Here is a 13,264-nt window from a genome sequence, read left to right on the forward strand (position 1 = left end):
GAGGAGGCCGGTGTTTATAGGAGAAACGAGCCTCCACCGTAGGCCTCGAGATTCTCCCCACATCTGGTGCTCGCCCAGGCTGAACTGTCCCCTGCAGACAAGGGGGAGTTATGGGGGCATCTAGATCGGGGGTTTGATCCAAGCTGGAACGTTGACTCGTGTTGGCTGTTTATAGCTTTGAATAAACCGTGGACTTTACAAGCCGTTGTCCGCTGGTCTTGGTCGGCCAATTACAGCACAGTGAAGAAAAACATATTTTTCCTCTACACATTACGAATGAAGTCCAGAGTCTGTTAGGGAATTAAGTCAAAACTCTCCTTTTATGGCCCTCCCTGAGGAGATAGGTGCTTACGGCAAGTAACATAAATCATAAATCTAATCCGCACTTAGACAGGGACTTAAGCGATTTAGGATTAGAGGGATGTCAGCATTGCCACCGTCAACCTTTTAAGAAAAGGCTATTGGGAAACTCCGAGGAAACCAAAGACAGTGATGGGTGTTGGGTTTTTCCTTCTATTCAGTCATTGTTATTTCTTTCCTCTTTTTTTTTTTTTCCGCCTGAGCAGCCATTTAATGACTCACGCAGCGCGGAGCAGAAACACACTGGACCTCGAACGCGGCCTGGTCCAGACACTTTTGGAATGAAACAATAATCAAAGAAACCTGACAGAACAAAAGAGAAATAAGAAAAATGAAGAACGACTCCGTGAGGCGTGTAAAGGAAAGAATGACTCCGAACTATGGAAATAACGTGGCACGAGCGAGACGAATTTCACCGCAGCCCGAACACTGGGAAGAAAAAACAAAAGGTACAGCTGCTCCAGAGAACACATTGTCAGAGCGCTCCGACTCGTCTGAGCGCAGGAGCCGCGGTGATGGACAGCCTCAGCTGCGCCGTGTCGAATAATCCAAGGGCGATCAAACGTCTCCGTCTGACCGCTGCAAAAGAAGAGGTTACTCCACTCCCGCTCCCACACACGCAGAGAGAGAGGCTCAACCGCTAAAGTACCCTCTCTCACTTCCAGGGGGGGGGCATCAAAAATTCATAAAAACAATCTATGTCAAAGAAATTAAATAAAACAAGAGAGAATCAAAACCAGAGGCAGCAACAATACCCACAGGCATGCGGGCGCGGGAGCGGCGTGATTAAAGTTTAACCAGGAACAGATTCGGGGCAGGTCTGACGGACGGGACCACCCCCTGCCGAGCGTTGACTCTCTGCTTACATACAAGAGGACAACGGATGGACGAGGGGTTGTCCAGGAACAGAGCTTCAGGGATTGTTTTTTTAACCCAGCATCGTTGAAAAAGATCCGGAGAGTCTACGCCAACTGTATATTACTCCATAATCATGCTGCCCCCGCCCCCCCGCCGGCGAGCCCTTTAATTATGAACCATTTATTGTGCATTAACGCACTGAACGCGCGGCACCAGCGCAAGTCGGGACGACGGCCGAGATGATGGCTTGTATGAATTTTTCGGGGGGGGCGTGCTGTTTTGTTATTCCTTCCTACCTTCGAAGGAGAGGAAGACTCTCGGCAGAGGCTGCGTGAGGCGGCCGGAGACGCCGGCGGAGAGGAGCCAGAGGACCAGGAGGGGGAGCGCCATCGCTGACGCCAGAGGCGGCCTGGCGAACACCTCCGGCCGGCCCGTTGGCTGCGCCGCCGCTCGGGGCGCGAAACGGAACAGGTACGCCGCTGCCTGTTGGGAGGAGAAAAATGAGGGAATCGTGAGCGAAGGTTTGGGAACCACACCGCTGTCAGTCGACTGAAAAAACAACCTGTTGCCTTCAGCCTTCGTGGCAAATCAACGAGATACTTTAAAAGACGATATGACCTCATACCAGTTGAACACGTAGCGGCTTTGATTTTCATTCAATCAGTGCTCAGCGAGCGACAGCAGGTTCGAGTGGACTGAATAATACAGCCGTATGTCTTTGTCAATATTTACTCAAGTTTAATGCAATACCATCCGCTCATGTGAGGGGGATCAGAGGGGAGAATTAACACGCAGACAAACGAGTCGGGTATTAACAGAGCGACAGTAAAGTGAAGCGTGTCCCCTGAATGAAGACACACTCACAAGCACAAACGTGTCAGTGGAATCACATCTCTTCACTTTATCCCTGCAGAATGTGCCTCTCGTTTAAAAAATGGATGAGTCAAATCTGCACAAAAGAGCTGGCGGAGAAACGCTCCCCCCTCAAGCCCTCTCTTGTTCCTCTTCTATGACAGGACAGGAATTGCTCAATTATTGATAGAGGCAGGTATCGCTCGGCCTGCGGGGCGCAAAAAAACTCTCGCAATCCAAAAACTTGGCTGTTTTAACTACCAAAGTTGGCTGTTACTATTGTGTCTGAGTTTTACACACAAAAAAATCACACTAGATATAAAAATGACCTTTCATGCACAAGGATTTTTTTTTTTTTACTTGAGGGTGGATCCCTGCTCTCATGGCTTATAGATGTGCAATGAAAAATTGATGGGCCCGAGATAAGAAAAGCTGCACGATTGCTATGAAAATTTCAGTTTAGGCGGACAAATAGGTTGAGATACGAGCGCTCGTGTGTGTGTGTGTGTGTGGTGACGTGGAGCGTGACTGATTTACAGCAGAGGTGAAATTCTAACTGCTCAGGTGCACGGGGGGGGGGGGAAACATATGGAGGAGACGAGCAAGAGGACAGGAATCTCTTTTACTGCATCCCTGCTCCTGGCTGCATCAAACACACACACACACACACACACACACACACACACACACACACACACACACACACACACACACACACACACACACACACACACACACACACACACACACACACACACACAGACAGACAGACACACACACACACACACACACACACACACAGAGCTTGGACGTCTGCAGCTTTAGCCCCTGTCCCGTTCCGGCATCTCTCCCTCCATTCTTGTTTCACCAAAATTATAAAAGTTTGCAGAACGGGGACATTTTGAGGAACTCCTGCCAATTTTTCAGATTTCTGCCATCAGTGTTTTTCAGGAAAAAGCCTCAAGTCTTCCAAAAAGGGGACCTCATTTATTCCTATTGTATTTTATTTAGCTTAACGGAGCCAAGCCTCACAGCGGTAAGTCTTTCAAAGTTTGACAATGAGCCTCAACTACACAGCTTTTGGGAAAAAGATCGATCTCTCTGCTACGCATTAGTTCCAGTGTAAACTGCTTGTGGTCTGTGGATTATCCAGAAAAAAAGAAAATGACATCAATATTCATTAATTCCATGTGTCGTGAGTTTAACCATCCAAAGCCATAAATCAGTGCCAGTGCAGTAAATATCGTGTAAGTAGCACAAGGCAACAAGAGTCGTCTGGCCGGTCGCCCGTTTGACCATCGCGTACGTCACATTGTTTACTTAATTTAACCACAGTCTTTTTTTGGGGGGATTTTAAGCATTTTTTAACCTTAAATGAATACAATCTGGGGATTTGCAGAATTGCCCCAAATTGACATTCCTGTGCAGTGACGCGGGGGGTCGAGACACCACGAACTGCAGATAAACGGTTTGATTCAAATAATCTAAGTGACTCGACCCGTCGTAAACCACAGGGGGTCCCCCCCCCCCCTCCCCTGCGGGCTGAAGGGAGGTGGGTGATCTCCCGGGGAGAGAGGGAGAAACGTCGGTCCTCTCACTCACAGCTGCTGGACCCATCATCCGGGGGAGTTAGTTAGTTAGTCACCTTCTGAGACGTCCCGCCAGATCAGGTTCAGACACTTATCTCAGTTTCACAAAACACCATTTCTTTGATGATCATCACACCGAGGACACTCTCTCCCTCTTCTCCGTCCCTCGGAGCCCCGCAATGCTCTTCTGGATTAATGGGTTTGCCTCGTCACTGAACAAAAAAAAAAGATTCGTACTTCAATTAACTCACCGAAATCCAGAAATGACATTCACCGACTCGGCCAGGAATCTGTGCAATGGCAATCAAACGGCTCCCCGACGAGCAGGTCAACCTGAGAGTTGCGTTTCCAACGTGGTGCCGTGATAATTATGCTTATTGAGCATTCCTCGGCTGACAGCCAGATGAATTTTCCATCTCACTTTCTCTGTCAGACGCACTGCACAAAAACTAATATTGATGACAGCAGAAAAACTGCAACAAGCAGGCAAATGCTCATTTTCCAAACTGGTTCTGTGATTGCTTGGCCCCCGTCCGCTCCTGTTAATGCTTTGAACACGCAAACACAATTCAGCTGTGGTGAAAAATTGTCTAAATGAAATGTTTTTATAGATTCAATTATTCCATAAAGCTTGTCTCATTCTTCTTATAGACGTGGAAGAACAAGAATTAAAATCAAAACAGGGTGAACAAGTTGCTCCCTGTCCCGTCTCTCTTGACAGGTCGACGTGTGTTCATACCACACCCTGTCATTCAGTTGTCAGTGGTTCTGTTACAGCCACACGTTCCCCTCACCACACACACACACACACACACACACACACACGCACACGCACACACACACACACACTCACACATGCCTACCGGGCATAGCTGAGGGTGTGTGCTGCGAGTATTTAAACTTTTTTGGGACCAGCGTGTGAATCTTGTGATCGTTGGACAATCATCTTTCTCATTATTAAATAATTGCTCTTTGATTAAAAAAAAAACAAAAGGTTGACTGAAGCTTTGAGCAGTGAAAAAAAACAACCACTTTCAAGTTATGAATGCTCAGCAGACCAAAGAACCATGAACCACAAATGTTCCAGCTTTTAACCGTGCCAACTGGCGCAGAGTCATGCCAGTTTTTAGGTGTATTTAACATAAACAGCACATTGGGAAAAAAGCACATGAAAAGCTGACGTATTATTCTTATTAAACAAGATCTTAAAGGCGCAACAAATGAAATTTGTTACACTCTGAAACCCCTCAGATTGAGTTCACCCCAGTTTATCCCTCACCAATTCTCACTGGTGGGACTTTGCACCTGTTCGCCTGAAGTCGACCGCCTCCTCTCTGCATCCTGCCTCAGTTGAGTACAGTACGATACAGTGCAGCAGATAAAACCTGTTCTCATACGTGGGACGGGATTATGATCAGTACAAGGTTCTGTGGACTCACCTCTCAAGGCGGCTGCTCCAGCGTGGGTCCCCGCTACCAAACCAGACGTGGGTCTCGCGTATCCCCCTCTTTAAACACCCTCGTTTCCAGTCTCCTCCAGAGGAAATGCTGCTATTCCATCCAAGTTGCTCAGACAGCAGGCTTGACTGAGGGAGGGAGAGAGACCAGGGGAGAGGAGAGGAGGGGAGAGAGGGAGGAGAGTGAAAAAGACAGAGAGGGCTGGTGTCCTATTACACGCTCTCCACTCAAGTACCCCTCCTCCCTCCCTCCTCTCCTCCCCCCGACCCCTCCTTGACGTGGTCGTCCTCCCTCCCTCTGTCAACTACATGTAGAGGTGGACGACTCGTACCTCACAGAGAGAGAGAGAGAGAGAGAGGGAGAGAGAGAGAGAGAGAGAAAGGTTGGAGCCTGAAGGTTCCAACACTTTCAGGATTCAAGATTTCCCCTTCAAGATATGACGGGAATCAGAACATTTTCAGCCACTAATTAAAGGGGCCGACGGTCAAATTGCATGCCCCCTGGTGGTTCCAGGTGGTACTGTTGTTTGGTAAAGACGTAGCTCTGGCAAGATGGCGGCGAGGACGCAGGTGCTTTTCCTCAGAGCTCCCTGAGGAAGTTGTCAACGCCACGTTGGCGATATACGGAGGGCGAAGAAAGAAGTTTGTACACTGAAGCTGCACTCCCTCTTTTGTCTCGTAGCGTTAACTAGCGGCAGCATTAGCATCATGGCGAACTCAGCGCCAGCAGCCTGGCTACTGTGCAAAGCAATGCAAAAAAAAAAAAGCTACCGTAAAAATCCCCAATTTGAACAAATGACCTCAAGTTATGGGGTTTGCGACTGAATACTGCAAGACAACAAGTTGGAAAATGAAAAGAGGGTTTGATGGTTTGCAGGAGCCAAGGAGCAAAATTGCGTATTAGGACTAAACTCAGGACTATATAGCAGATGGGTATAGGGGATGGGATAGGCTCACAGAATAAAAAACTAAACATTTGACCTAATGATGAAATCAAACAAAGTTATTACACTTCATCCTCGGGATTTGTTGGACATTTTGCTTAAAGTCACATCGCATGGCAGATCTAAAGGGAGTTATACATGGGATGGACCAAATCTTGTGACAAACCATCCAGAGTTTGTCGGGACAACAACAAAGACCCACTGCCATTCCTGCAGCAACACAAATAGCATTGGGTAAAAAAAACAAAAAAACCTGCCGCGCTGTCCCTCATTCTCTTGCATGACATGCATTCCTGTACTTCCCTTACCACAGAGTATATTCAAATCTCCTCCTTGAGTGATCTCGCCACAATGGATATTGACACAAAGTAATAACACTTTCCATCCGGTGTGGTCAGCCATGAAGAAAACAAGAAAGAGGTGAATATCCTTTAGATGAGGGAAGCACAAACCAGGAGAACGCAAACCCATCATGCAGAGATCATGTTCTGCCTTTTTTGAAAAAAAAGAAAAAAAAATCAAAGTTAACAAATGCATTAAATGGGCTCATTGTGGAATCGCTGCTCAGCGCGGAGAGCTTAGAGAGCTATGCTGACCCGAGACAGGGCGCCTGCCAAACCTGCATCAACACAATCACTTCTTCCAGCGCAGATGTAGCCTCCGACTCCAGCCCAAACCAGAGGAGTCAGGAGTCTAGAAAAGACTTGGCTTGGGCGGAGAAATGAATGCAACAGTATGTTTTACCATGGTGGCTTTGATTTAACTGTATTTCCACGCTGAGCTCCAGAGAGGGCAATTATTGCTCCGCTTGCATTTTCATGAATGGGTGCGTTTGTGTTACCCCCTGAGCTTGAGTGTCACATGTCAGTTGGCTGCAGGTACGAGACGGGAAGGATCTTAGACTTAAGCACTTCAGGCTTTAAGGTAAAAGTAGAGCTTTGAAAAAAAAAAAAAAAATCACAGCTCAGGACTGGAAGGAGGGGAAACAGTGTGATCTGACACAGACAGAGAGGGGGTAAAAAAAGAAAGAGGGGATCACTGGTGGTTCACACAGGAGGAAATAATTACCCCTGTCCTTGACAATGGAGCGTGATTTACGCCTCTCCAATTAAAGTGTCAGGACGGCCCACCAGAGCGATGCAGGGGTTTTCACTGGGCCCGACATGCATCCCCATCATCGTTGGTTGGAGAAGAAGAATGGAAAGAGGTGGGTGAGAGCTAAATAGAAACGAGGCGCATCCTTTGCTAGCCCCACGACAGAGCAGTAAATTACCTTAATGAGTGTGTTGAGGCAAAGGGGGTCTAACAAAGAGCAGACAGGTGTAACGTCTGCCGGGACAGATGATTATGGGGGATCACGTCTTTCAGTGAGCGCTTTCATCACCGTTCTTGGGGTGTTTTCCCCCAGCTAATTTCAAAAACTCATGTCGGGCTCAGGTCAGAAACCGTCTGGTCACTTAAAGGAGACGTATCATGCTCCTATTCAGGTTCATCATTTTAATTGGGGTTATTGCTTGAAAAGGTTTACATGCGCTAATGTTCAGTTAACACATCAGTTTCCTCAGACGGTCACATTCCTGCAGCTCCTCTTTTTAGCCTCTTTCTGAAACGCTTGGTTTCAGGTTCCTGTCTCTTTAAGGCCCCTCCCTCCCGATGAAGCCCAGTCTGCTCTGATTGGCCAGCTGGCTCCACTCTGCTGTGATTGGTCAACCGCTTCAAGCGCATGTAGGAAGTGTCGGCCTCCGCTCTCGCTTTACCTGGCTTTGTTTGGGGGTGTGCCAGACTAGTCGCTAGGCCTGTCTTATGCACATTGTGACATCACGATGTTACGAAAGCATCGGCATTCAGGACTGTCAGGAGCAGTGTTTCCTGTCGGACGTAGACTTTGGTCTTTTTAACTTTGCAGACCTATTACATACAGAAAAAACTATGTAACATACAATAGGAAAAGGGAAAAACTGGAAAAGCATTATATGTCTCCTTTAAGATCTGCGCTGCAGTGTCACACACCTTTGAACAACCTGTCCGTCGTTAGCACCGCAGATGTTACGCATTTGTCACACTGATGTTAAACACACAGGCCAAGGTCGGGGGGAGGGGCCCTCCCGCGACGCTGCCAATATCACATGCACATGTATGCACTTTGTAGGACGTCGTTTAGTCACGGGGTTAACTGTAACATACTAATCTGTACACTCACCACTGGTAAAATATTTTACTATGGGTGACTGCTCACATTTCTTTCATGGTTATTGCTCGTTCCTGCGGAGTCTCACTTTGAGAAACACGATCAACCCAAAACACAGGAAATCCATTTATTTCCTACGAGGCCCAACAACCAGGAAAGCTCGGGATTTGTGTTAGCCAAGAGAAGTTGACCATGACCAATGTTTTCTCAAATTCTGTGGTTCGCTTGTTTCCTCACTTTCAAACGGCTAATTTTCTTCTGGTCAACCCCCAAGATATGTGAGGAAATGAATTCAGACATGTTTCAGACTTTGTGATTTTGTTCCTCATCTGCTAATCGGTTGACTGTTGTTCTAATCTACCGGTTCATCGTTCAGTCTTTAAATGTTAGAAAATAGCTAAAAGTATACATTGTGAAATGATATGGGAAAAAGTAAAATTTCCTCCCAGACATGTTTTATGACATAAAAATGCTCATTTTAGAATCCATAAAAAAAAAATCTATCCCATCCCAGATCTATCCCTCCCATATTGTCTGTGAACACAAATATTTCTTGATTTCAAAACTCCTGGATAAGTCCATTCTCCGTGTTGACAGGTTTATTCTGAAACTTAATGGGCTGTCCGACTCTCTCCAAAATCCCTCTGAGAGGTTTCCTTGTACAGTAATAAAGTGTTCCGTTAAATCCATAACCTATTGAACTTGCACGGTGGTACACATTAAGGACCGTGCAATATGACAACACACAACTGAATCACCGCGTTGACGCTTGCTTGATAATAATTATTGAAGTATCAAATCAGTGGTTTGTGTCATGCACAGATTTGCACCACACTAAGAGAATATATTTTCCCATCAGGGCAGCTCTGATTTGACATATGCTCATTCCATCTGTGCAGCCAGTGCATACTTGTGGCCGACACTTGTGTAAGCTTGTGAAAGTGAAGAAAAACAAAAGAGGCCCAGACGTGAATAATGGGATCGCTAATTGGCTGCCAGGCACCAAAGGGCAAATGTGATAAATGCTAAACAGGAATAGGCGGCGGCCTTCGCTTTCGACATCTCAACTCCGAGGAGATTAATCGAGAGGGTTTTTTGCAACCTCTGCAAGGAGAGGTCGAGGAATTCTGCCAAAGTCACGCTCCGTGTCAAAACAGATCGGGAGAAATTTCCCCTGCACCTCTTCCTCGGTAGTCAAGGCATCGGCTGCGGAATCCATACATTACTGTACAAGTACAGTGGCGTGCAAGTGATGGAGTCCGCGCCGCTGAGGTCGTCCCCGCTCCGTAATGTGGACTGACGGCGGCAGGAATGGTGAGACGGAGTGTGTGTGAGAGGGTCAATCCCACAAGAGAAGGCACGGCGGCTGGTGCACAGTCTCACGCCGCAGATGAAGAGGAAGGTTGCACAGGCAGATAAGGTGAGGACGCTGGCGATGAGCTAAGGAAACAGTCAGTGAACTCGTAAGTGTGACTCATTAGTCCACCAACTAACTTTTGTTCCAAAGCGAAGAACGCACCCAGATACACATGTTGTCAGTCAGTTAGGTATGCGTCCAAACCCAGTTGATGCAGCAACAACAGCAACAGTGATTCAGAAATTAAGCTTTTCCCATTTCTCTTGTCTTGCCACGTCACATTGCGCGAAGCCGCAATGAAACAGCAAACCACCACAAGTCAGTAAGCAACATGTCATTTTCCCCTTTTGTCTTTTTTTTTTTTTTTTTAAAAAGTACAACAACTGTGCAACAATGAAAAGAACACATGTGCTGCTACTGAAATCCAGTGCCACGGTTGGAAAGCGGCCCATCTGTCCCTGTTTTACCTGACACAGTATCCTCCCATCACTGCACATCGTTTCCTGTCACTTCCATGTCAGTGGGTGGGGGAAATGACAAATCAAATTAAAAGGGTTTTTTTTCTCCTTCGGGCATTCGCTTCCGCAGAGGGGAGCTCGCGGAATCTGGCTATGATTTATCCCACTTCCTGCTCCTTCGCTTCTCCGCATGGCTGATGTTGCTGCTTGTGATACCGAGCTCCGCGCAGCTTGAACTGAGTCGGTACACCATCCACATCCACATGTTGATCAGTCTGTTTGATGAACAACCTCTGTTGCAGTAGTTGAGCTTCTCAGAGGCAGCTTCGCGAGCTTCAAGTTGGACGTATGTGTTGTCGACTCATCTCTAAGCAATTTTTCCTCAATCTTTCCAAATATCAAAAGCGTTGTGTCAGGACATAGCAATGCTCTGCGCTGACCGTTTCATGATGCGTGCCTCCGATTTCCAGATACTGGGCATTTTAATTGTCTAAATCGCTCTTATCTGTCTTTAGAGATCAGGCAGATTACTTCCAAAAGATTACAAACAACCCCTTGAGTGTAGGTTTAGGGTTTTAACAAAAGCATTTCTTTCCACATCTGATTGTTCAAAGGCTCGATTGAGGCCATTTCGCTGCCCTCCGGTCTGACACATTTGGGCTTTTTGGCGGCTTTTACATCTTGTCTGGAGCTGGACATTTAGGGAAGTTTCTTCTACACCGCGGCAGATCTTCATTATGTCTGATACACTAAGCGGACAACCCTCCCAGGGGCATTGGTTTCATTGCAATTGGGACTGACATCTCTATACTTTAAACACTTTGTTAGAAAGTTGTGATACGTTTTAGAAAGTAAAGACATTTATGTAAAAGATTTATCCAGACTTCAAGACTGTGAGAAGAATTATTTTTCAATGAAGTACAATAAGATGATATTAGATCAAAACCACCGAGGCAGAATCAATTGAAGGATGGAATAACTTCTCAAAGGAGATTGGACGGCACTCACACGATTAACACAGCTGGATGGCAGGGATCTCTTCGGCGACTGAAACATGGTAAGTGCTGGGAGAGTGTTAGTAATGTGGACATTTGGCTCGTAGCGAGGATAGGCTGATAACTTTTGGGGATCTAGACACAATGAGACAATCGGCCCAAGAGACAACTTTTGGAGCGAGCGGTTTGGACTCAGGCGAGTGACAGCTGCTGGAAGGGGAGTCCTGGAAGCAGATCCTGGAATAATGGATTTGCTGGAGGCTTGTAAGAATTGCGAGATGATGATGTCTCGACGGCAGGCAGTGATGACAGTGCAAGAACAGATGCAGTGGCTGGAGAGATTGGGGTTTTGGATGCTACTTCAGGTTGTCGAGTATCTGATGTTTGAAAGCTTCCGAGGCAGTCGATGAGAGCCGTCATGAGAGGGGCTTGGCTGCCGATTGGAGGACCCCCGGGGAGAGCTGCAAGTGGATTTTGAACCAGGGAGTCCAGACAGTTAACTTGAAGAAGCTTGTTCCCCCGACAGGTCTAATCTTTGGAAGACAGACGCTGGGAGATCTCGGGGGAGCCTGATGAGGCAAGAAAAGAGAGAGCAGTGGAGCTATGCAGGGGGGAGCCCCGGTACATCGGGAACATCTGGTCCGTCCAGGATGATGATGAGCGTTGACGTTAGATGAAAATGCCGACCAATGAATATGGTTAGTGGCTGGAATTGAATGCAAGAGCAAATAGGGTAAAGGCAATGCGATTTGTCTGAAAAATAATAGCTAAATATCAACAGCTATCATCAATCAGCATACTAGTTTAACTTCAGCAGGTTTCTCGGCAACGTCTTTCTCTTTCATTTCAAATTTTGTTCTGAAAAACTAGGGAGCCCATTCTTCCTAAACGTCAAATAGCATTACACAAAGGCGTTCAACCAACTGTAAACTAGATTGATTATGAACATGATCCAAGCATTGCATTGTTTAAAGTGTGTGGTTGGCTTTATCTCCGAATCTGTGAACTCCCTAATTCTCTATATGCTTCCACGCTCCCTATGGTGAAAGAGCGCGATTCACTGGGCAAACGCGGCCACTCAGCAGATGTTATCAGCGAAGAATGAGTTATTTTAATGATGAGCGCGCCAGCGGGGACAAAGACAGGCCTGAAGACCCGAGGAAAGAAAAGATTGTGTACGTTATACGTTGGGTCTTTTTGCCACGCAGGCGATACATCCAGCCTCCCCGGCTTTTGCATTCTCGTTCCACGCCATCGTCGCCGAGGCAAATCCAGTTTGGCCTGTCAGCTAAAGCTCATTAACTTGCCGTGGCAGTTCCTCAATCTCGTTACTGTGCCTTCTGCTGCGTTTTATTAAATTTCAACCCTCATTTCCCCGAATTGTCACTGCATCCATCTTTTATTTCCCCGTTCTAGTGAAAATATCATTAAGCCGCGTGTCCCACGACTGGGATATAAAACATGACGGCATCTTGAAGTTGAAAACAAGTGAGCATTGAAGACAGTGCTTTGAAACTTAATAATGGGTAAATCCAATATGTGCTTAACTGTCTGACCAAAAGCAAGTCAGCTGATGCGGAAAGTGGTTTTTATTAGTTGCTCTTGTGCACATGTTGGTTTAACCTCCAGTTAAACTCTCGGATCAGCAGGGTGGCTGATTTGGCCCCGTAAAATCGAACCTCCGATAAGATCTGCAGTGATTACTTTGACAGTAAACACCCTCGGTGATTGATTCTGAGATACCGCATAGCAATTGCAGAAAATCCTCAAAAGGAAAAGAAAGGAGGGGGAAAAAAAGAAGCCTGTTGCGGCAAGCCCATTCCTGTCCAGCGGCCATTCATCATCATTTGAATGACTTACGCAGATAGTCCAGGATGGAGGCGGGGCGGACCTTTGTTGTTTCTTGATCTGAATTCCTGTAATTTTGACTGTCACTGCGGGTAACTTGTGAGAGCTCGGATCTCCATGCCGCTCATCCACCTGAATCTCAGTCAGGTGAACCCGGGGGGAGGGTCTGTGAACAGCTAGGTCACTCAATAGTTGCCAATGTGTTCAACGGGTTGACGGCGACATATATTGTGTGGGCGTTTCTCCGGGCTTGAAGGAGATCCCGTCAGCGTCGATTCCGAATGGTCATGAATGTGCGATTGAGCTTTCATCAAAAGGTCCGGGGTCATCTGTCCGTCATCGACCCGGTGTCAATCACG

The 13,264-nt window shown here is 46.8% G+C and overlaps 2 protein-coding genes across 4 annotated transcripts in view; both read right to left on the minus strand.

Annotated features, from left to right (window-relative positions):
• sema3c (sema domain, immunoglobulin domain (Ig), short basic domain, secreted, (semaphorin) 3C) overlaps window positions 1-3,866 on the minus strand; it is a 33,724-nt gene extending 29,858 nt beyond the window's left edge. Inside the window, exons 1-2 of one of the 2 annotated variants that reach the window (XM_035648646.2) lie at window positions 3,755-3,866; window positions 1,515-1,701 (exon numbers count right to left, since the gene is read on the minus strand). In XM_035648646.2, the coding sequence (XP_035504539.2) occupies window positions 1,515-1,701; window positions 3,755-3,790 (223 nt within the window). In that variant the 5' untranslated portion in view covers window positions 3,791-3,866. Of the gene's footprint in view, window positions 1-1,514; window positions 1,702-3,754 lie in introns of those variants that run through there. The other variant, XR_004795792.2, reaches the window with a different exon arrangement.
• Window positions 3,867-5,109: 1,243 nt separating this feature from the next.
• Window positions 5,110-13,264, minus strand: part of LOC118318745 (protein FAM180A) — a 42,914-nt gene continuing 34,759 nt past the window's right edge. For both annotated transcript variants that reach the window (XM_035648689.2, XM_035648703.2), the window contains exon 6: window positions 5,110-5,244. The gene's annotated coding sequence lies outside the window, so the exon portion shown is untranslated. The remainder of the gene's footprint in view (window positions 5,245-13,264) is intronic.

The sequence above is a fragment of the Scophthalmus maximus genome, chromosome 12, assembly GCF_022379125.1.
Source record: "Scophthalmus maximus strain ysfricsl-2021 chromosome 12, ASM2237912v1, whole genome shotgun sequence".
NCBI lineage: Eukaryota > Metazoa > Chordata > Actinopteri > Pleuronectiformes > Scophthalmidae > Scophthalmus > Scophthalmus maximus.